General features: G+C 35.7%; 3 protein-coding genes across 3 annotated transcripts in view; 1 reads left to right on the top strand and 2 right to left on the bottom strand.

The window, feature by feature from the left end:
• LOC107731813 (metabotropic glutamate receptor 5-like) overlaps window positions 1-4,736 on the bottom strand; it is a 47,397-nt gene extending 42,661 nt beyond the window's left edge. The window contains exons 1-2 of the mRNA XM_016542993.1: window positions 4,600-4,736; window positions 1,438-2,370 (exon numbers count right to left, since the gene is read on the bottom strand). Coding sequence (XP_016398479.1) covers window positions 1,438-2,110 — 673 coding nt within the window. The 5' untranslated portion in view covers window positions 2,111-2,370; window positions 4,600-4,736. The remainder of the gene's footprint in view (window positions 1-1,437; window positions 2,371-4,599) is intronic.
• Window positions 4,737-13,394: 8,658 nt separating this feature from the next.
• LOC107731812 (tyrosinase-like) lies at window positions 13,395-18,370 on the top strand. The gene is made up of 3 exons (XM_016542992.1): window positions 13,395-14,284; window positions 17,551-17,767; window positions 18,219-18,370. The coding sequence occupies exons 1-3, from the start codon at window positions 13,445-13,447 to the stop codon at window positions 18,368-18,370; spliced, it is 1,209 nt and encodes a 402-aa protein (XP_016398478.1). The 5' UTR covers window positions 13,395-13,444.
• A 2,325-nt stretch (window positions 18,371-20,695) lies between these two features.
• Window positions 20,696-24,911, bottom strand: part of LOC107731822 (NADPH oxidase 4-like) — a 15,424-nt gene continuing 11,208 nt past the window's right edge. The window contains exons 11-16 of the mRNA XM_016543005.1: window positions 24,042-24,120; window positions 22,333-22,452; window positions 21,871-21,979; window positions 21,527-21,595; window positions 21,242-21,342; window positions 20,696-21,135 (exon numbers count right to left, since the gene is read on the bottom strand). Coding sequence (XP_016398491.1) covers window positions 21,015-21,135; window positions 21,242-21,342; window positions 21,527-21,595; window positions 21,871-21,979; window positions 22,333-22,452; window positions 24,042-24,120 — 599 coding nt within the window. The 3' untranslated portion in view covers window positions 20,696-21,014. The remainder of the gene's footprint in view (window positions 21,136-21,241; window positions 21,343-21,526; window positions 21,596-21,870; window positions 21,980-22,332; window positions 22,453-24,041; window positions 24,121-24,911) is intronic.

Raw genomic sequence — 24,911 nt, 5'->3', positions numbered from 1 at the left:
GAGCATCTGAAGAGCAGAGCTATGACTACAACTAAAACTAAGATGGAAAATATTGCTTTACAAAGTTATAAAATATAAAAAATGCAAAGTAAACAAAAACCTAACACTCATTGAAACAAAAACCATTTGAAATGAAATACATGATGACAATCGTCTAAAATCAGAAAACTATCCCATTCATCTCAATGGTAGTTGCTCGACTGGTGCAATATTTGCTCTCAAGCCAATCACCTGAGCTGTAAATGTCATGTGACTAAACTTTTAGTCACACTCTGATGTTTTTCTTTTGCTTTTGCTCTTTACAGATGTCCACACACACACACACACACACACACACTTCACAAACATCTTAACGCACAATTCCCATCTGACACTAAAAGAGTCCACAATGACAGAACACATGTGACACTTCTGTAACAGACACCATGCACATCACGCCTCATCGCTGTCGTGTGTGTGTGTGTGTGTGTGGGCGGCACTGCACTGATGCAGCATATAAAGTAGCATGGCAAAACAAGTCATATTTTAGCTATGAGTTTGCAGTTTAAATGGAATGTTAACATCACTACTGTGATAAAATACACAAACAATAGACCACCATTACATGCCTTTTCAGCATACATGGAAAACGAACAGTCCAATTCATAAACAAATGACTCTTTAAAAAAGTTCATAAGAATCGGATCACAAAAAACTCAAAAGTTGAATCAGTCTAATAAATTTCTTGCTGAATCCACTTCACAAAAACATTACTCTTATGATCTGATTCCTGTAATCAATTGGTTAAAAAGAATCACAAGTTGATTCAGTATAATTAATTACTTGCTTAATACAATTTACAAAGTAATGACTCTTATGATCCAATTCCTATAACAAATTGGTCAAAAAGAATCATAAATATCAAGTTTGAATCAGCTAATGAATTACTTGCTGAATCCAATTCACAATTGAATGAATTTTATGATCTGTTTTCTGTAATGAATTGTTGAATCAGTCAAACAAATGACTCTTGTGATTTGAATCCTGTAATAAATTGGTCAAAAAGTCTCACAAATTGAAACAGTCTAATGAATTAGTCACTGAATCCAATTCACAAACCAAAGACTGATTTTTGCAATGAATCATTCAAAAAGACAAGTTAAAACAGTCCAATGAATTGCTGAATGCAATTCACAAACAAATGACTCTTTTGATCAGATTCCTGTAATGAATTGGTAAAAAAAGAATGACTCTTATGATCTAATCATTGCAATGAATTGACAAAAAGACTGACATGTTGAATTAGTCTAATGAATTAGTCACTGAATCCAATTCACAAACAAAAGACTCTTATGATGTGATTCTTGTAATGAATTGGTCAAAATGACTGACAAACTTCAGTCTGAATCCACTTACTGACTCACATCTGGATGTTGACAATGTAAATGAATCACTCACCCTCAGTGTGGATTGCAGATACGTAGGTCCAGTTGTATCTCTTCACTATGTCCACCATGGCTCTGGCCTGCTGGGCGTCCGACGGCACGACCCTCATGAAGTATTTGAAGAGTGATTTGTCGCTGAGGTCCATACTGGTGGCGGAGTATGCGATCTGCGGGATATTAAACAGCTGCAGTAAATTCTGCACTTGAATGGCCACGGAACTCGAACCCGGACCGATCAGCCCTACGATTGGCTTCTTGCCCTTCATGGGCGTGGCTCCCGGATCCGCGCACCTGGTCCCGCCCCCAGCCTCCTCACTTTCGTCGGCGGCGACCAGCGAGTCCCGTATGAACTCGATGCTTTGCTCCAGAGCGACGGAGGAATGCCAGCAGGAGTCTCGGATCTCGCAGCCCAGCGTGACATTGGAGAGGATTTTGGGGTCGGCGTTGATTCGGTCCAGCGTGTGCATCATGGCCTCCACGCGCTGGATGCCGTACTGCTCTCGAACTGCCCCGCATTTGCGCTCGTGCACTTTGTCGGCCGGCGGCTGGTGGTGGACGGAAAAGAGGGCGCCGATGATGATGTCACCGGGAATGTGGGCCACGACGCGCCGCTCGTTGGACTGGGCCACCGTCGCCAGGGACGCCAGTCGCCATAGCAACACTGTGAACAGATACAGGCTGATCATATCAGAGTAAATTAGAGGGCGTGTCGTTGTTCCTGTTCGGGCCAAAGACGCGAACACAGTGAAGAAGTTCAGTCCAGTTGCTTCGCTCCTTCTCTGAACTTGCTATTTCTGACTGCACAAAAAGGGGATTCTGGAATCATGCGGCTTTGAACTGTGCTGTCATTTGTCCGAAAGCTTCTATGACGACCCTGAGAAGGATGCTGGGTCGTTGCCGTGGCAACCTGGAGCTGGGTACGGGATGGGATGAGGGGCCTCATAACCTTGAATGAGAGGAGATGGACACAGCAATGTTATTATATACACACAAACAGACATGGGAAATGTACAATGAAAAATGATTTTTCAAAGTTGTAAATCAGATTAAGATTATTATAGCACATTTTACAAGAAAATACTATTCCAGTCTTTCTGCTTCAAAATTTCACACTTAATTCAATATATTTGCAGTTTTTTAAATTAGAAAATAAATTAATTTAATTTTTTTATTATTTGTAAAATTTACTAGCAATTTCTGAGTGAAAATTGTTTCTACACTATTGTTTAATGACATTCTACAGGAAAGCTGTTTTTAAAACATAAAAGTGTGATAAAATTAGTGTAGGATTTACTTTTACTCCGAAATTGCTAGTAAATATCACAAATAATTAAAAAATAAAAGTAATTTTGTAGTAGAAAGACTGAACATTTTCTTGTAAATCATACTTTAATCATTTTTGTTTTATTTACAATTCAATTTACAACTTTATTTACAAATCATCTTTGTAATTTACTAGCAATTTCTGGGTAAAAGTAAATCTTACACCAATTTCTATCACACTTTTACGTTTTAAACAGCTTTCCTGTAGAATCATCAAATATTTGAAAATTGATAACAGTGAAAATTGCTTAAATTAAGTTTAGTCTCGTATAAACTTTAAAATGAAGTTGAAATTAGTTAAATTACTTCAATGAGTTGAAATAATGGAACTTTCAGAATACATGTAAAGTTCCATTTCCAAACTAAAATTCCAGTATACCTCTGTAAACAAATGAACTAGGGCTATCAAATCGATTAATCGTGATAAATCGCATCCAAAATAAAAGGTTGTTTTTACATAATATATGTGTGTGTACTGTGTATATGTAAATATAAACACACACACATACATACGTATATTTAAGAAGTATATGCAATACATATTTATATTTATATATAATATAAATCACAAATAAATATAAATATGTAAATATTTCTTAAATATATACATGTATGTGTGTATTTATACATAAATATACACACATATATTATGTAAACACAAACTTTTATTTTGGATGCGATTAGTTGCAATTAATCGATTTGACAGCCCTAAAATGAACACTATAAAACCATTCTGGAATATAATGAAGGTAAAAATCTCTGATGTAGAGGTTTCAGTGTGCCATGATGTTTTTTAAAGTGCAACGAAAAAGCCAGCATTTCTACATAGCTGAGAAAGCTTTCATGCCCTCGACATTAATTAAAAAAAAACTTATTTTGGCTGTCAGACCCATTCATTCCAAGTGCAGACCAAAAATGAGGTGACAATTTTTCAGAATAAAAACAGGAGAGCATTTACAGAATGAATGGACTTGCACTGCGTGGTTTTCACAAGCAACTCATTTTAGTCTCACAGCAATAGCATCTGTATAAATAAAGACCAGCATAAATGAATTCCCTCATTCAGCTGCATTCAAGGGCCGGTTTCATCTGCCAAACCGCAGATTGGATCCTGGGTCCTTGTTAAAATGTGGGGTCCATTAGAGAGACGATGAAAAAGCTGCCTCGCTTTCGAATAAAATATTATGGCAAGAGCTGAATGGAAGGGAAAATAACTAATGCATCACACTGAACCATCCTTCTGCCTCCGGCATAAAAGAAACAATAGGAGGGGAAACCAACTGCAATCCCACAAAAACCTCGCCAATATCAGGCATTCGCATTGAAATCATGCTGGCATTTAATGCACACTTCATTCAAATGAATGCAAATGTCAGGCTGATAGGGCAGAGAGCTCCACTCAAAGATCGAACGGGACGGATGAGAGTGAACGACCTTGCCGTTGATCACCGAGAGAACGGGAGCTTTGCGCTGTCCGCGGTGCTGAAACGCATCACACTGCAGTGGCCAAAGAACTCCATGTGCTCAAATGCATCTCATAAACAACCTCCTGTATCTCCTCGGTCTTGTTAAGACACTGCATATTTAACATTGCAAATATAACATCCTTACTAAGTCATACATGCAATTCTTATGAAATTGCACATGATACATTCCCAGTAAGTCATACTGGTACCCATGCAATCGATATGCTCGCAGTCGGTCGATAATCTGCAGAGAGCCAAACACAGAAAGAGAGCGCGCGTTCCTCATTCCAGAACATCATTGTTTCCACAGATCCAAACTCGCGCGCAGAGCGTGTGGTCCGTGCGCAGGTTGTCTGTGGTGATGTTCTGGTGACGGTCCTTCTTACCTGCCCCGCGACGCAATCCACTAAGGTCACGTATGGCGCGTAGCCTACTTCCCACAGGTGTATCGTCGGAGATATGGGGTCGGTAGCCCGGTAAACGGCGGGGCACCGGAGAGCCACAGCTGTAGTGTCGTCTCGTCTTCTTGGCACGCACTAACACTGCCGAAGCGTGATCAGGCACACACATCCCAGTCCGCGACTCAACCCCTCCCACCCGTGAACCCCGAGACTGGCTGCATCCAACCGGCCGCGGCACCTGCAAGCCTGCGCTTCTCCTCCTCACGTCTAGTGCTGATTATTTACAGTGATTATTTTATCACTGAATGGTTAAACGTGAGACAAACGACCATGGGGCCGTTTGCGAAACATGCTTTTCTGCTGTTGTGAATGAATGGATGAGGCTCTAACGCAGGTAACGGGGTGCCTGCTTATGAATGACAATATTTTAAATTATTTATTTTTGTTTCGGAACCTCATCAAGGAGCAAGATCGCATATGTTTTTAAAATGTGAGGGGCCCCAAACCTATCCCTGCGGTACCCCACCTCAAACAGACACAAACCAGCAGAAGACCACCACCTTGTGGCACTTAACTATTCGGGACTGAAATATAAATTGCCTCTTTTCAAAGTCTAAGGGACTTTGTTTATTTAATTCAGTGGATTTAAGATCAGATACAGGCTAAATTAACACCCGTGTGAATGTATAAGGAGGTAACGTGAATGAAAATGACTGAACTTGCTGCGAAATTAAAGCATAGGCTAGTTCACCCAAAAATAAACACTCTGTCGTTATTTAATCAAGGTCGCGCGTTCCAAACCTGTATCACCTTCTTTCTTCTGTGGAACATAAAACAAGATATTTTTAAAGAACGTTGGGGGTCAACCAAAGATTCTCAAAACATCTTCTTTTATCAACCTTATTTCTAATTTAAGAGCGGACGCGGCCATTTGTTTCATTGGCTTCCGGTTATTTTACCTATTCAAAAAGATAAAAAAATAAAAATAAAAAAGTACGCTATGCTGCTTGATTTTACACTTTGCTATTTGTTGTTATATTATTTGAATTTATTATCATAACCATAAACACACTTGTTTGTAGCGTAAATAGTTTTACCGTTCAGTGCACTGTTATTCTTTACACGTTTGGAACGACATAAAGGTGAGTAAATCATAATAGAATTTAAATTTTACTGTAAACTAGCCGTTTAAAATGAAAATTAGATTTTCTCATGAGCTAAGAAAAGAGAGTGAAAGAAGACCAATGGGATTCCAGTAATGTAACAGTTGAAATACAGAAGATATTATATTATTAATTTAAAAATGTATTTAAAAAAATAATAATAATTTAAGAAACTTTAAATAAATATTTAGTAAACAAAAAGGAAAAATTCAATTTATTTATTTTAATATTAATTGTATTTTAGTTATTTCTGAAAGCAATTTCTTAATGTGAGAACATATATGCTATATAGTGATCACAGCAAAATTTTAAGTTACTCACCAGCAAACTTTATTTTCTGGAGTCTATTTCAAGCCAGCATGATGTTGCTAAAGCTTCTACTCGATCTGGAAGAGCGCTTCACTTCTATTAATCCACTTTTTACCATGGCAACCGTGGAGTCTCAGTCGCGCGCCCCGCCCCGGCTCATTTTCACGCGACTGTTTAAAACACAAAACGGCGCGGTTAGCCGATCGAAATCTCGTGTGTAACACCTCTCGTAGCCCAACCGTGCGTCATCATATGTGTTGCACGAGTTGATAAAGCGGTGGCTGCTTTACCGGATGGGGCTTTTTAGCCAAAGTGGCTTTGGGTTTCGCGCGGGATTAATGTGCCCGCCAACTGCGCGCGGGATTAACAACCATTAAAAGGGCAAAACCACTCCAGCAGCTTCCTGTGATGTTTACCACACAATACGGATAGCCATAAATCTCTCTAAATTTCTCATACTCACTCAATGTCGTAATTTAGGCTATACCCTCTCGTTTTCGCCCCTTTACATTACTGAGAAAAGCATGAGTTAGTTTAGACTGGTTTTGGCGCGTCAGAGCTGGTCTAGCATCGTGACCAACTACTGGTCTTTTCAACAGGACACAAAATTCAAACCAGGTAATCTTCTTAATCTCACAATTTCGCCAAGTATTTCTCTTAAATGTCTGACTGAGGTGGCGTTTACCACAAGATGGATTACAGTGGAAAATCTGCTTCCATATCCATATGCGAACATCTAAAAAGAATAAACAATATGCTGAACATTAAGCCCACGCTAAACCCAACCAGCTTTCAAATCTTACCCAACAAAAGCAAACACATACTGCAAGCTATATGATTCTGTGAGGGCTGATATAACACATATTTCTTCATATATTTGATTGTTTTCATAAATATTTTGCATGTGTATTGCGGAGCTGTCAGAAGGACAGTGGCCCGGTAACAAGGTCAAAAGTTTTACTGAAAATATCTATCTATCTATCTCTCTATCTATCTATCTATCTCTCTATCTATCTATCTCTCTATCTATCTCTCTCTCTATCTATCTATCTATCTATCTATCTCTCTATCTATCTATCTCTCTATCTATCTCTCTCTCTATCTATCTATCTATCTATCTATCTATCTATCTATCTATCTATCAATCTCTCTATCTATCTATCTCTCTATCTATCTATCTATCTATCTATCTATCTGTCAAAAATCCCAATATAGCTCTTAGGTAAACAAATGAACACAATAAAACCACTCCGGAATACAAAGGTTTACCAATGATTTTAGCAGAAAGGTCAATTATTAATTGCATTGTCTGTAGGCCAAAACAATGGTTTGATATGCTATAATTTCATGAATTTTATGTTGTATAATTACTGTTAAATTTCACCAAAAAGGCCATTAAACAGGATATAATATGCTATTTAAAGGAATAGTTCACACAAAAATGACAATTCGCTGAAAATGTCCTCACCCTCAGGTCATCCAAGATGTTGATGAGTTTGTTTCTTCATCAGATTTGGAGAAATGTAGCACTGCATCAGTGTCTCAGCAATGGATGCTCTGCAGTGAATGGGTGCCGTCAGAATGAGAGTCCAAACAGCTGATAAAAACATCACAATAATCCACAAGTAATCCACACACCACTCCAGTCCATCAGTTAATGTCTTGAGAAGCCAAAAGCTGTGTGTTTGTAAGAAACAAATCCATCAAGGCGTTTTAACTTTAAGACATTGCTTCTGGCAAAAATACGAGTCCATAATCCATATAATAACGCTTCCTCCAGTGGAAAAAGTCCATTCCCTGCTGTCCTCTCACATCAAAAACCACCAACATATTTGTTTAGACTATTTTGGACTGTTTTGTTTGTAATAGCTGCTTGATCTGTGCATATTTCTCTCCTGATTCAGACCAGATGACTGTTTCACTGATAAAGCATTCCCTATTTCTTTAATGGCATGTTCCCAATGTGACAACATACCCCGCTATTGGAGCAAGTTATCATAAAAGGTCAGAACATGTTAAATAATCTTTTTTTTTTTTTTTCAAAAACAATAATGGTGGAGCTGTTCAATGGAGTTTTTGTAGCAAAGACAAATATATTTTTAACCTTGTTATTTTACACATTATTTACTCAAAACAGGATATTTTAGAATTGTACACATACAATATTTTACAACAGGCCAGTATCATTACAATCAATAGTGCTAAACCACCTCCCGCTGAAATCATGTGACCCATCTAATCCCTGTTCACTTGACCGCTGGTTGTTCATCCAAATGCTGAGACGCAGCAACCAGCGCTGGAATGCTGCTAATAGCATTATGCTTGTTAATTACAGAATTAGCATGATTGAGACCGCAGAGTGTAGGCTTGTAATAAATTACACTCAGATGCTGGAAAGCTTCCTAAACGCGTCTTAGAAAGTACAAGAGTAATTGTTCAATGGCTTCTGGGGTCAGGTTACTATGGCAACCCCTCCCAACCGCTCTTGAAGGCGTAATAACGAGTAATCAGAGGCTCAAGTGTGTAATTGAGTCCTCATGCACATGCAAGAATACACACAAACACACACACATTAAGTCAAGCAAACTCCAAAACAGTACAACATTCAAAGTTCAAAAGAGACCAAACCCACACACACACACACACACTTGTAATTTAAACAGAAATCATTCATAAAGGACATGCCAGCTTCCTGAATTACTCTTAAACACACACACTCAGAAGCTGGACGTGTGCGTGGGAAGAGCCGCTCAAACTGGTGTGAGAGTGACTCACAGTCTGCTGTGCAGCTTCATGGAGTCACATTAAAGGCTGTTCTCACAGCGCACACTGGCTGTGAATCACAGAGGCTTTAAGGAGGGTCTGAAACCCATAATTAAGGCTTGACACCCACTAAAAAGTACATATTATTTCTTTAAAAGCAAATATTCTTTTTACTTTTCAATGGCAAATTCTCAAACTCAAACTTGCCACTAAATATAGTAGCGTTCTGAAGTAACCATGGCGACAGTGGCTTTATTCAGGACAAGGAGGAGCCAAAAGTAACAATTTAGGAATGAACCAATGAAAAATGTTTGTTAACTATTCATTTGAATACTGATGGTACACTGACAGAGCATGACAAGTATTGTTATCACTTCATTATATATTTATATATCACACATATACATTATAATCAGTATTGTTATTGTTAACTAAAACTAACATTATTAATTGTGTTTTTTGTTCATTGAAATAAAGCTGAAACAAAATGATAAATAAACATTAGATGAAAAACTTAAAGGAAACATACGCTAAATAATAAACTAAAATTACTAAAACATGGTTTTTCAACCATGAAAAACATGTTGTTTGACTACTAATCTGAATATTGGGACGTTATGAGATGGTACACTGACAAAACATGACAATTTTATAATTTCATTACATATTTATATATCACAAATATATCATAATCAGTATTGTTAAAGGTTAACTAAGATTAACAATATTGAAAAGCAAAACTAAACTGAAATGAAGATAAATTAAAGTTAAATAGAATTATTACAAAAAGCAAAAACTAATAAAAATGATAAAAGTTTGAGACCCCCTCATGATTGTAAAGCGCTTTGGGTGTACAACAATACACAATAAAGCGCTATATAAATGCATCATTCATTCATTATAAAATATTACATTTATATATTATATAAAATATAAAAAATTTGTATTGTTATTGTTAATAAAACTATCACTATTAAAAATGATTTTTGAAAAAAAATTTGAATTGTTGCCTTGGCAGTTAAAAATAAGTTAAAAATAAGTTACTAAAATTACTAAAACTGAAATAAAAATGCTAAATCAAAATATTTTTAAAAAAGCAAAACCTAATAAAAATGACAAAATAATTTATATAAGTTTACTAAAACAAACATTATAATCAGTATTGTTATTGTTAACTAAAAGTAACACTATTAAAACATTTAAAAAAAAACAAAATTTTTGTTATTTAAATATATAAAATATATAAACAAATATTAAATGAAAAACCTAAATTTAAGCAAAAATGTATACAAAATTAGTATTAAAAAAGTCTAAATTAGCACTAAAACTACTAAAATTTGAAGTAAAATAAAAATAAATCAAAGCTAAATATAAATATTTAAACAACTAAATTACAAAAGCACATTACAAAATTACTAAAACTAAAATTAAAATGAATACACACACACACACACACAACTGTGCTAGGTGAACTTCACAAGGCAAATCACAAAAGAGAGCAAAAATGTTTTCAGATGACGTCACAAATCCCTCTTATTCTGTAATCCCTCCCCTCCAACTCCATTCTGTTATTGAAACAGCAGATTATCACAGTTCAACCAATTCCTGATGGATGAAATCAATTGCCTGCATCTGTTACTATTGTCTGTCCGGTTTCACTTATATTCACAAATATATCAGATTGCAGAAGTAGGAACAGACTGAACCTCAGTGTGCTTGTGAACTGAAGGCCAGCGGTGATGTTGTGAGTGGGCGGCGTGTGCCGAGAGAGATTATCTTTCTACAAATATGACAAAACCCATAAAAATGACAGTAAATCAATTACTCAATGGCGTCTCAAAATGACATCGACATAATCTCTGTTGCCATAGAAACACAGATGATATAGAAAGATTCCTGCATCTGAAAAGCTGCTACCAATAAGTGATGGTTATAGGGACATGAGAGGAACCGTTTCTCCATTTGCAGCCACATGCAGTTCTGTCGAATCACTCAGATTTAGTTTTTATTATTTGTTTTCCGGCTTTCAGGGCAGCAGCTGTACGGTTATGAGTCAATCCTCCAATGGCATAAAATGCAGTTTTCTAACATCTTGTTCAAAACGGTGTTAATTTAACCAGCTAATTAAGGTCTATACAGAAATAAAACTTCAATAGGAAAATACACTACTGTTCAAACGTTTCAGTGTAGCTTTTTAGGCATTTGCTATTAACGGTTTCAACTTCTAATAAAATCTCAAATATTCCCAGTCAGTGGTATTTTAGTATCATTGAGATACTATTTAGTTTATTATTAATATTTAATATCATTAGTATTATTGAAATATTAATATTAATAAAAGTAGTTAAATGAGAAAGCACTCTACTGTTCAAAAGTTTGGGGTTGGTAATATTTTTAATGTTTTTGAAAGTCTCATGCTCACCAGAGCTGCAAAAACACAGTAAAAACTGTAATTGTGTAATTCTGTATATTTTGAAATATATGTTTTCTATCTGAATATATTGTAAAATGTAATTTATTCCTGTGATCAAAGCTGTATTTTCAGCATCATTACTCCAGTCTTCAGTGTCACATGATCTTCAGAAATCATTCTAATATGCTGATTTGCTGCTCGAGAAACATTTCTAATTATTATCAATGTTGAAAACAGTTGTGCTGCTTCATATTTTCGTGGAAAGTGATATATTTTATTTTTCATTATTATTTGATGAATCAAAAGTTCAAAATAACAGCATTTATTTGACAAATAAATCTTTTGCTTTATAAATGTCTTTATTGTCTCTTTTGATCAATTTAATGCATCCTACCTGAATAAAAGTATTCATTTCTTAAAAAAAAAAAAAAAACACTGCACTGCATAAACATTAAAAACTGACAACTGGCACCTTTAGTTAAAGCCTTTCATAACCTGTGATTTCCACCATGTAGAATTTAACCCACCCGTGTTGCATTTAACCAACTGAACTGGTCTCATCCATACAGACTAAATCACCATACAGAGGTCAAACACAGGAACTCCCACAGATGGTCGTGGGATATGAAATGCCAATCCTGCCATAATTAGAAATACCGTATTGTCCCGAATATCCTGTGACGTTCATGCCATTGCTGATCACAAAAGATAAAAGGTCTGGATTATCTGGACCTCGTGCTCACTACAGTAACATGTGACGAGCTTATGATTCGAGAAAGCTAAGAGCATTATACGTTCAGCTTCACCAAACGGCACATGATAAAACATATGACACACATATAGAGTACACTTCATTAACAATAAGAGCATCAAAAGTACCATGCTTGTTTAGAAAATATACCATGATAACCCCAAATTTTGGACATGTACCATGGTATTCTTGGAGTAGTTTGAGGTTCAATGCAAATAAACCATTATTAAACTCTTAGAGATTATTATTCTCTATAAAAAACACTTTTGGAAAATTTTCAGAAGTGCATTATGAAAGTAAATTTAATTCATTGTGTAAGTTGCTCATAAAAGTGTCTAATAAAATCCAAAAACATGGTACATCATTATCATCAAATACATGTGCTTTAGCATAAAGGACTAAATATGGATGTGATTTGACAAATTTGCAGGACTATAGAACAGAAAAAATTAGAATAATAAAAAATTGCCAACTTTTCATTGTTGTTGTCACTAATACATTACTGTTCAAAAGTTTGGGGTCTGTTTCTGTTTCAAAGAAATTAATACTTTTATTCATCAAGGATGCATTAAATTGATCAAAAGTGACAGTAAAGACATTTATAATGTTACAAAAAGATTTTTATTTTCAAATAATGCTGTTCTTTTGAACTTTCTGTTTATCCTGAAAAATAAAATCTATCACCGTTTCCACAAAAGCTTGAAACAGCACAACTATTTTCAACATTGATAATAATCAGAAATGTTTCTTGAGCAGCAAATCAGCATATTAGAATGATTTCTGAAGATCATGTGACACTGAAGACTGGAGTAATGATGCTGAAAATTCAGCTTTGATCACAGAAATAAATTACATTTTAAAAGATATTCAAATAGAAAATATTTATTTGAAATTGTAATAATATTTCACAATTTTACAGTTTTTACTGTATTTTTGATCAAATAAATGTAGCCTTGTTGAGCATGAGAGACTTCTTTCAGAAACGTTCAGAAAATCATTCTGACCCCAAACTTTTGAACAGTAGCGCATATGCAATACACGAGAAGAGAAATCAAATATGCATTCAAACTTGCATGCATTTAATGCATAAAACAAGCTGACCACAATTCTCGTCTCTATGATACACCAGCAGGTTGCAAAACAATCTGTAAACCATTATTAACTGTGTTGACTTTGCTGGTTATTGGGTTAAAATGCCTGTTTTCAGATGAAAGGAGTTCCTTCCCAAACTGTAAATGAAATGATCTCACGCTCGACTCGAGCACAAGCATTCCTCAGAGTCCCGAGACCAAACACAAGCGGGGGTCACCGATTTCATCCCTAGCATGTGATACGAGGGTATGTGTGTGTGTGTGTGTGTGTGGAAAAGGAGGGACGCAAAGCAGTGTAAAGAGAAAGCGAGCTGACGTTTTCCTAACTCTTCCATGTCGAATGCGTCTCACTCTCGTCATGTCTCTCTCTCTGCTTCTGTTCTTCATTCAGTTCTTGAGTCCGTCTCTCCAGCAGTTTCCTCGGCCGTGCACCTCGCCGGACGTCCTGCAGAGCAAGCGCTGCTGTCCAGTTTGGCCGGGCGACGGTTCGGTGTGCGGCTCCCTTTCGGGTCGAGGCTTCTGCCAGGACGTCACGGTCGCCGACCTTCCCAACGGGCCGCAGTACCCGCATTCAGGCCTGGACAACCGCGAGCAATGGCCTCTGGTATTTTACAACCAAAGCTGCCAGTGCGCCGGCAACTACATGGGGTTCAACTGTGGCGAGTGCAAGTTCGGTTACTTCGGCGCCAATTGTGGGGAACGACGGGAATCTGTGCGCAAAAACATCTTCCAATTATCCGTCTCTGAAAGGCAGAGGTTCATCTCGTACCTCAATCTCGCCAAAACTACAATCAGCCCCGATTATATGATTGTGACGGGTGTGTACTCACAGATGAACAACGGCTCGACGCCCATGTTTGCCAACATCAGCGTGTACGATCTGTTCATCTGGATGCACTATTACGTGTCCCGAGATGCGCTGCTCGGGGGTCCCGGGAATGTGTGGGCCGACATTGACTTTGCACACGAATCGGCCGCGTTTCTGCCCTGGCATCGCGTTTACCTGCTGTTCTGGGAGCATGAGATCCGGAAGCTGACCGGTGACTTTAACTTCACCATCCCATACTGGGACTGGCGTGATGCGCAGGACTGTCAGGTGTGCACGGATGAGCTGATGGGGGCACGCAGTCCTCTCAACCCCAACCTGATCAGCCCGTCCTCGGTGTTCTCCTCCTGGAAGGTAAATATGAAAACATTAGAAATTCCTTTTACATTAATGTTCTTTGCATTTAAAATTGCATTTCAGGAAATGCTATTTTACAACTTGAAGTCAAAAGTCCAATTAAATACTCGTTTTGTCTTGCAGACACACAAAACCAAACTAAAATCCCAATATCATCATATTTTTGTAGTAGCTCTTGGGCAAGATAATAGCCTGTAATATTATTTTTTAATAATAATAATAATAGTTATTATTATTATTAATAATAATAAATAATAATAATAATATTTTTTAATGTCACTTCAGAATTTAAGTGGGAAAAAAGACAAAAAAAGTAATTTTTAGTTTATTTAATTTGAGCAATTTTACTTAACTAAACGGAAATTAGAAATGTTTCCTTTGCAACTAGCTGAAATAAAATAAGATTTAGTTTTTTTCATATTATTTCAGTTAGTTAATTAGTTTTATTAAAAATTAAAATGCCGAAACACTATTACAAGAGAGATAAAATGGCAATAAACCTGAAAGAATCATTCACACATTGTTACTTCAAAAAAAAAAAAAGAGTCAATATTAATTAATAAACTATTTTCAGTTAAGTAAAGGCATTCAGATTTATATTTTCATTTTACATGATTTTTCAAGAATAAAGTATGTTTTTGTTCAACTTATCCTTCTAGTAATTCAAATTAAACTAAAATTGTATTATAGGAAATATAATTGCTGTGTGGAAGAAATTATGGACAGTATTGGAGAGGAAATACATAAATAAGTTAATTAATTAAGCATTGTAATAGGTGTACATGTCAGTTGTTGTTTTTTTAAGTAGCTTAAATAAAAAGAAAATACATTTAAAAGACTTTTGCATATAGGATATCAAACAACTTTCTTTCATTTATTTATGTATTTAAGCTAAATTCTGTATAAACAGTTTTTTCTTAGTCTTCACATTTTTCAGTGCAGGTCTATGGGAACTAAACACATGGAGGTATAAGCTACATGTAAATTCCCATTGTGGCCATGTGACTCATTAGTCATATTTGTTTTAGCCACGTGACTGAGATTTGGTCCTATAAGTTGTCAAATGTCAGTTTAATTGATCCATCTATCATGGTGATCTATCTAGCTCGGCGTCTGAGGACGATGTGTTTATAAAGGCGTGATTGTGTGACGTGACCTCGAGACATGCAGTGAAGTTGGGCTGCAGTGAGTCACGAGTGTGTCTGGCCCCTAAAACCCCTATTAACTTCAGCACTGACCCTCTACAAGAGCCGCAGGGGAATTAACCAAAGCGGCTTCACCGAGCAACAACACAGACAGACTTTGGCTCAGTGTTGCTTTAGTAGTTTCTAGTATAGTATTTATTACTATTTTGAAGCAGTTTTTTTTTTTTCATTTAAATTTTTGTTACCTTTTTAGTAATTTTATCTTTTTTTTTTTAAATATGTAGTATTATATATATAATCTATAGTAATCATTTTTATTTCTGTTTTATTTTTTAGTTATTTTAGTACATAAAGACAAACTAAATGAAAATTATAAAATGTTTCATTGGCAACTAGCTGAAATAAAATAAGTTTAAGTTTTTTATATTTTATTTTATTTCAATTAACATTTATTTAAAAACAGTAATATTGCAAAATATTTTTTACAATTTAAAATAGTTTTTATTAAAACTTCAAATTAGTTTTACTTTTATATATATTTTACTTATAATTTTTACTTTACTTTTTTTAAGTTTTATTTTTATTTTTAATTATTTTAGTACATCAAGTTAAACTAACTGAATATTAGAAATGTGTCATTGGCAACTAGCTGAAATCAAATGTTTATTTTATTGCAGTTAGTTCAGTTATATTTAAAATTTGTACAGTTTTAGTTTCAGTTAACTATAATAACCCTGCTCTGTAAAAAAGGCAAAGCTGCTGTGGTATGAGATATACATAAGCACAGAAACATGTGAAACTCTTATCCTTTAGTATTAAAATTTGAAAACATCTGATAGACTTTAAAAGGAAGGATTGAAGTCATATCTACAGACAGAGACTTTTGACTTTATCCAGTAAGTAAAGAACACCTTAGAAACTGAATAGCAGTGACACCTTTCTTCAGAAAGGCTAAAATTGAGTTTTGATTTGTCATTTTCTTTTGCTCCATCTCTCTCTCTCTCTCTCTCTCTCCTCATCATCTGCTGCTGGCGTAGGCGTTCTTTCATCTCTTAAGAGCAGCAGGGAGGTGAAATGACATCCAATTAACATACGAGAAATGAGCTGAATTAGTCATTAGAGATAGATAGGCTTAATCCATGAAAAAAATGCACGGGCTTTCAAAACACCTTCATAACTCCATGCTTTTAGAATAAGAGTGATTTTTTTCCATTTTTGTAACAGCAAAAGAGTATGTGGTGGTCTGATCTAAATTGTCATAATTTCACAATGAAAAAAAAAATAGGTTTCATGTTTTTATTTACTAAGTAATGATTTCATTATAATACTTATTTTAATTGTGTAATATTTAAAACATTTAAATAATTAAATAAAATAAATACACTAACATTCAAAAGTTTGGGGTTGGTAAGATTTGTTAATTTTGTTTTATGCTCACCAAGGCTGCATTTACTTGATCAAAAATACAATAAAAACTGTAATATTGTGCAATATTATTACATAAAATAACAATTTTCTATGTGAATATATTTTAAAATGTAATTTTATTTATTATAAATAATTTATTGCTATCTAATTATCTAATTTTATTATCTAATTTTATTATTTTATTTTATTATTATCATCTAATTTTATTTATTACTCCAGTCTTCAGTGTCACATGATCTTCAGAAATCATTCTAATATGCTGATTTGCTGCTCAAGAAACATTTATGGTTATTATCAATGTTGAAAACAGTTGTGCTGCTTCATATTTTTGTAGAAACTACGATACATTTTATTTTTTAGGTTTCTTTGATGAACAGAAAGTTCAAAAGAACAGCATTTATTTGAAATCAAAATCTTTTGTGAAATTGTCTTTGATGTCACTTTTGATCAATTTAATGCGTCCTTGCTGAATAAAAGTATTAATTTATTCCAAAAAAATCGTATTGACCCCAAACTTTTGAACAGAAATGTATGGTTATTAGGTTATTTCCTCCAATTTTAGGGTGAAATATGACCCAAAAGTGTTCTTGACAGGTTGCTTCACATACTGAACCCTTATTGGCTGGATCTGTTTTGTTTTATGTTGCACTGTCTGTTGGTGTTTTAATAAGTGTCCGTATACCTGTGCAGGTGATCTGTTCACAACCCGAAGACTACAACCAGCGTGAGGTTTTGTGTGACGGGTCTCCAGAGGGACCGTTACTGCGTAATCCAGGTAACCATGACCCAAAGCGTGTCCCGCGGCTGCCCACCTCCGCAGACGTGGAGTCAGTGCTGAGCCTAACAGAGTACGAGACGGGCCTGATGGACAGACGCGCCAACATGAGCTTCAGGAACGCTCTGGAAGGTAAAGCAACAGCGCATTTAGAGGGAGAAAAAGAGATTATAAAACAGATAGTTCCGGTCCTTGATTCTGATTGGCTGAGCCACGTTCTAAGCTGTTACAAACATACACCTTTGTTTACTTTGTGTGTTGCTTGGCAACCACAACTGTTTCTGAGGAACTACATTGTTTGGTGGAAGAATACTGTTTTTATTAATATCATTACACTTTATATGCTCTACATATATGGAATAACCGTTTTCTAAAAGCAATAAGCACCGTGAAGCCGTGGTTTACAGTGAATTTATAACAGCTAAGGGGTTTTAGGCACTCCGCTTCGCATCGTATCTAACAACTCCCCTTAGCAGTTATAAATTCACTGTAAACCACGGCTTCTTGGGGCTTATTGCTTTAATTTTACACTTCCTTAACACATCAGGTTCTAAACACTGAACGTGTCTCACCGTTTTCTCAGGTTTTGCGAGTCCTGAGACGGGGTTGGCAGTAACGGGTCAGAGCTTGATGCACAACTCCTTACACGTCTACATGAACGGATCCATGTCTTCAGTGCAGGGATCCGCCAACGACCCCATTTTCCTTCTACATCATGCCTTTATCGACAGGTGAAATGCATGTACAAACTCGTAACAATCATTTGAACAAACATGCAAACCACTAAACATGTGGTTTAATTGCATAATAACTGCATAATTCATCCGTACAAATGTGCAATAGTCATGATTGACACCATCAAATCATGCAATATTATATGCATTTACACAGGGATTCTGAAACTTTTCAGCTGAACACATTTGACCTAAAATGTTTACTTGAAGTGCCCCTAAGATTTTTATTTACTATTTCAGTAATTTAACTACATATTTTGCATGGTTCTCTGATACCTGTTAATGGTCAAATGACATGCAGTCTTTTTTTTTGGTATTTTTTTTTATATTTAGTCTTTTTTTCAGTAATTAATTAATACATTTTTAATTAATTATTGCCTTTTCATCAGTTTACAAATTTGCAGAGATTAGCAAATCCTAGTTTGGGAAGCCCTGCATTAATAATAATAATAATAATAATAAATAAATAAATATTTAAGATTATTTATTTGTTTATTTTAATTTAACATTTGTATGATTTCATTTATTATCAGCTTTTCATAAACTCACAAATCAGCAGGGATTTGTGAATCCTAGTTTGGAAAACCCTGCATTAATAATAAAATTATATACAATTATTTTGTCATGTATCATATTTTTTAATGGTTTATTTTGATTATTTTATTTTAAGATTATTTATTTCAATTTTACATGTTAAAGATTGAATTATTAGCTAATCAGCATATTAGAATGATTTCTGAAGATCATGTGACACTGAAGACTGGAGTAATGATGCTGAAAATACAGCTTTGATCACAGGAATAAATAATATTTTATAATACATTAAAATAAAAAGCAGTTATTTGAAATTGTAAAAATATTTCACAATATTACTGATTTTACTATATTTTTAATCAAACAAATGCAGCTTTGGTGAGCAGAAGAAACGTCTTTCAAAAACATTTTTAAAAGTCTTACTGACCCCCAAACTTTTGACTGCTAGTGTACATACTACACATTAGTCAAAAAGTGCAGTATACAATAAAAATATACTGATTAAAATGCTGAATCACATAATGCAATGCACCTGACTGGACTTTCAATTTCCGGTGCGATGAATAAACCCCAAATCTTAACATCTCCTCATGCAATCTGACTGAAGTTAGGTTTTTTGCTTTTAAAATTTACTTAATTTCAAATGCAAAATAACAATTTTCATTTCCAAGACAATTAATAAAGTAACATAGTGAGGTCATATGACATTACTGTTGCATACTATTGTTTGACATGCTTATTGTTGCATAATGCATTCTGTTTGGCATGATAATGAATAAATAGTACACAGTACAGTAAGCTAGTTTTCTGAACACAACTAAGGTCTCTAGTCAACCAGTGATATTTATGGTGCTTGTATCATCACTGTGGCACTTACGTATTGTGTGTTTATATATAATACGCATACAAAGTAATATTAAAAAGATTGATATGATAAATCAGTGATTAAATGAAATCTTTAGCAGTGGTGATACAATAACAGTGCGGTTCATTTAGGACACTGACATGAGCATATTCTGTCCTAATAAAATATGAACAATAATGCAACATGCTCTACATAACACAAAAGAAATAAATATTTAAAAAGAAACAAAAACATATACTTTAAATATGGTTTGCATGTACATTTGTGTTTGTAAAGGTATAAAATAAACCAAAACATGCTATTAATAGCCAAGACAACATGTGAAATGACATGAGGGTGAGTAAATGATGTCAGAATTTTCATTTTTTTGGGTGATCTAGTGGTTTTTAACCCAGTTTATATAGGAATAATTCACCCAAAAATGAAAATTTGCTGAAAATATCCTCGCCCTCAGGCCATCCAAGATTAGGATGAGTTTGTTTCTTCATCAGATTTGGAGAAATGTAGCATTGCATGACTTGTTCAGCAATGGATGCTCTGCAGTGAATGGGTGCCGTCAGAATGAGAGTCCAAACAGCAGATAAAAACATCACAATAATCCACACCTCTCCAGTCCATCAGTTAACATCTGGAGAAGACAAAAGCTGAAACAAATCCAGCATTGAGACGTTTTAACTTCAAACAGTTGCTTCCAACAAACTTGTATTGTATTGGACTTGTATTTTGGCCATAAGAAACAGTTTTAAGTTAAAAACGTCTTAATGTTTTTTTTTTTTACAAACACACAGCTTTTGGCTTCTCCAGATGTTAATTGATGGACTGGAGTGCTGTGGATTACTTGTGGATTATTGTGATTATTGTCATTCTGACGGCACCCATTCACTGCAGAGGATCCATTGCTGAGCATCTACATCTTGGATGGCCTGAGGGTGAAGACATTTTCAGCAAATTAAAATTTTTGGGTGAGCTGTTCCTGTAAGGGTCTATCAAGGGTTCATGTAGACAAACTCTACATGCAGAATCACAAATATTCCCTGAATGCAACTGTGCAAGTTTTCCATCTCATTACACTGTTTACCGGCTTTCCGTCCCTTCGTCTGAGGATTCATTTTTAGATAAGGATGCTGTGCATGAATTCCAGACATCTTCATCTACATTTGTCCTCTCTTATCTTCATTCCTCAGTGACAGAAACAGACTCTAATGGCTTTTTATTTGGCATTAAACGATGGGTTTGTTTGCGTCCCTCAGCTGAAGGACTCTTTGTTGTACTCAAATGCAGTTCCTGTGTGTGGGTTTGAATTGCACAGAGTGTGTAACGCTTTAGAGATCCCTTTGGGTCCACAGCAGAAAACCCCCACTCTTTTACTGCAGGACAAACACACACATCATCATTTTTGATTACTGCAATCATTAAAGTGGCCTGCATAACTACATTATTTCAGCCAGTAATGGATAAATTCATCATACTCACAGCTGATTGGCTCTCCCTATTTCCTGGAAAAGGAGTTTCCATTTTGGTCGACCAATCCGAAGCCTGGAGCTCAAGAAACGGTAGCGTTCCTCACTGATGCTCTTCAAAACACACAATGAAAGAAATTACTTCAGTATGACAACTGATATATGCATATTTTCATGTAAAATAATGAACTAGATGTCTACATTTTCTGAAAACAAAAGAGCAAAGCTTGCATCTACAAAACTCAAGTTATAAATTAATATTAAATAAGTAGTAATAAAATGAGAATAAAGTGCACACCTGTAATCCCTGAGTGTTACTGAGGTAGAGCTGAACATTAAAATAATCTGGACGATTGTCCCGCCACAGCTACAGAGAGAGGACAATAACTGTTAGATTTTTCACATTAGACATTAACATATGCATAACATCAGAGCCAGTAGGTGGCGGTATAGCCTTTTGAAACTTTCATGCATACTGCATAAAGTGTCTATATTTTGAATATAGTGTTTTTCTAAGACGGTCATGCATTTTTAACACTATAAAGTCTACTGTATCATAATTGATACATTAAAGGCCTCTAAATGATCAACTTAGTAATCAGTTACTACCCAGCTCTGTGTGTGTGTGTGTGTGTGTTTTACCCTCTCATGAAGGCCACACAATAGATCAGCAAACCAATAGAAAGACTGAAGGTCCCTGCAGACCCAAACAAAATACAGCCTCCTCAACTTATACTGACGCCAGTCATCACTGCAACACACACAACAACACCTTTAGACACTGTACTGAGGATTTACACTGTTTGAATACAGTACGCATATGTTAAAAACATTGGAGAGATTTACATGAATATATTCGTAATATCTTACTTTTACTGTTTTTAGTACATAGTATGTATAAAGTGCATAGTCTTTTCAGTACCCATAGGTCCTGGGATGATCTATTAACCATAGCCACCAGTTGAACTAGAGGAATGCAGTATGCAGTATACAGTGTGTACTGTGCAGTTTGCAGTACACTAGTGTTCCATTTAGTACACAGCCAAAGTGTTTAAGAATGATCTAATGTTACAGTTAAGGTGACTGACAGGTTGTCTCACTCACAAGAGCGCCTGTAGAACACAAGCGAATGGCGTGACTCCGATCCCTCCCGCCACACACAGGCTGACCTCATAATTAAACACCTCCTCTGACGGGCTGCCAAACGGACCATCCACGTGCACTCTGGGGTGGGACAAGAAAGCAGAACAACCAATGAGATTAGAGATGTTGCTTGTGGGCAGAAAAACGCACTTCCATACTACTCATGCTATTTCAACAGTATGCAAACTGTGCATAGTACGTTACTGCAATATGCAATACTCTAGAATTCCATTCCAAACATAGCTAATGTAATACTAGCATACTAATTTCTGCCTACTGCACAGTACTCCAACTAACATTATATGTTTTAAGAAGCCGCGCCACGTTTTTAAGACACCGTGTCAAGTTAAAAGAATTTTAACTTTTACACGCAGCGCCACTTATAAATGTCAGTTCCAAAACAATAGACCAATCAGAAGACCCCGGAGGCGGGGCAAGCGTCGTGAGCTTTTGTTTACAGTAGCAAGTTGGCATGGCAACTGTTTTATTTGACGGCAACATGGCGGAGGCGGCATTCTGCACTGCATTTTTTTTTTATTCCTTCTCTCATTTTTAGATGCGAAGATGAGTTCTGTGTGAATGGCCCCTAAGAACCTTTTGCAAACATTCTTAGGGGCCAATATGAAAACGTTAAGCTATGAAAATGTTGTTTTTGGAACATTCAAAATGTCCAAGACATTCCATTTGATCCTTTTGCAAACATTATGAGAACGTTACTTTTGAATTTTCTCGGTACATTCTGAAACTAGTAGCAACATTAAAAAAAGAATGTTAGACGAACATTAGAATGTTAGACGAAACTAAAATGTTTCAGAAAAAACATTCCATGAACAATGTAAATGATGTTTTGAGAGCATTATTAAAGATCAAATAACTTTTAAAAAATGTTAATGTTACTGGAAGAACTAGAGAACCTTGCCAGAACGTTCTGAGAACGTTCCTTGTTAGCTGGGTATATACTTTTTTTTTTAAAGTATGTGAAATGATATATGGTTATTTGGTTATTTTGCATTCTAAATCCAAATTCATGTAAAATCTCTTAATGGTCCAATCAAATAACGATCAAAAAAGTTTTTTTTGCATTGCATTGTTGGATACAGTATTCTGTGCACTGTGCTGTAGCTGCATACTGCACATTTTGACGAATGTAGTAGGTCATTTGGGTATTACATGGAGAGATTTAGCATATTATGCACAGTATACATTCTGAAACATTAGTACAGGTAGTATGCTATTACAAACAGATCTGACAACCACCCCACCAATCAGAAAATACTATTCGTGCTACAGCCACTGAAGGTTTTCCATTGATAAAACAAGACAGTCACATTAACAAAGAAACAAACACACACAGATAAGTCAGTTGCACACGGCAACAGAAAAGAAACACACAAACACACACACAGGATGAGGATGTGCAGTCATTTCCCCCACTGTACACACACTGATCCACTGTAAAAACACTTTTATGTAAGGAAATGATGTCATTCGTTCTGATTGGATGGCAAGGCTTTTTAAAGCCTGTCACCTGACACCCCGCCCACACAACGCTGGAAAACGGTTGTCTTCCCAGGAAATGATGCGGTCAGAGGGTAATGACATTTCACCTCCTAGTAAACTGAGGGATCATGACCTTCATTAACACTGTTCCCACAACGTAGCAGACTTACGTGGGATATCTCCTCTGTTGCATCATGGGAAGGATCTCGGAGCTGTTCGACTGTTGAAGCAGCAGCTGAGAAAATCTCGCTGAGAAAGAACATAGACAAAAGAAAATCAACAACATATGTACAAACAAAAACTAGCAACTATATGTTTAGAAAATGTGTTCTGGGTGATTGTTACCACATTGCTATTCTAAATGTTTTTAGCATATTTTTAAAATAAAAAAAAAGGAAATCTCACAATTCTGACTTTACACCCCATAATTCTGACTTTTTAACTTGAAATTGTGAGTTTACATCTCACAATTCTCACTATCTTTCTCGCAATTGCGAGTTTGTATCTCGCAATTTCTGGCAATTGCGAGGAAAAAAAGAGAATTGTGAGATAAAACGTTGCAATTACCTTTTTTGTTTTTTATTCAGTGGCAGAAACAGGCTTCCATATGCACGAACTTGTTATGGGTTTCTCTTGATTAGTAGTTGCTAATTTGTTCTGGGTGGTTTTTAAGACGCTGCTATACAGTCACTAGAGTATTTTAGATGGTTGTTAGTGCGTTGCTATGTGGTCACTTAGATATACAGTTGCTAGCGTGCTGCCATGGCAGTTTCTTTGTCACTCACTAAATGTGTGTGTATTTGCATTGTGTATTTCTTTTGTTAAGTGTGTTTTTCTTCCAGGAACTAGTATTTCTAAAGCATGACGTAATGGAAAGTGTTATGACACAAGACTGAGCAAATAAAAATGTGTGCGTAAGAGTGCGTTTTAATCCAAACTTCACACATTCTGACAGAAACCTTTGAACTAGATTATATAGATCACAGGCTCTTTTATTTATAATGCGTGTGTGTGTGTGTGTGTGTGTGTGTGTGTGCGTG

The sequence above is a fragment of the Sinocyclocheilus rhinocerous genome, unplaced genomic scaffold, assembly GCF_001515625.1.
Source record: "Sinocyclocheilus rhinocerous isolate Xijiao unplaced genomic scaffold, SAMN03320098_v1.1 scaffold219, whole genome shotgun sequence".
NCBI lineage: Eukaryota > Metazoa > Chordata > Actinopteri > Cypriniformes > Cyprinidae > Sinocyclocheilus > Sinocyclocheilus rhinocerous.
This window is presented reverse-complemented; position numbering and strand designations above follow the sequence as displayed.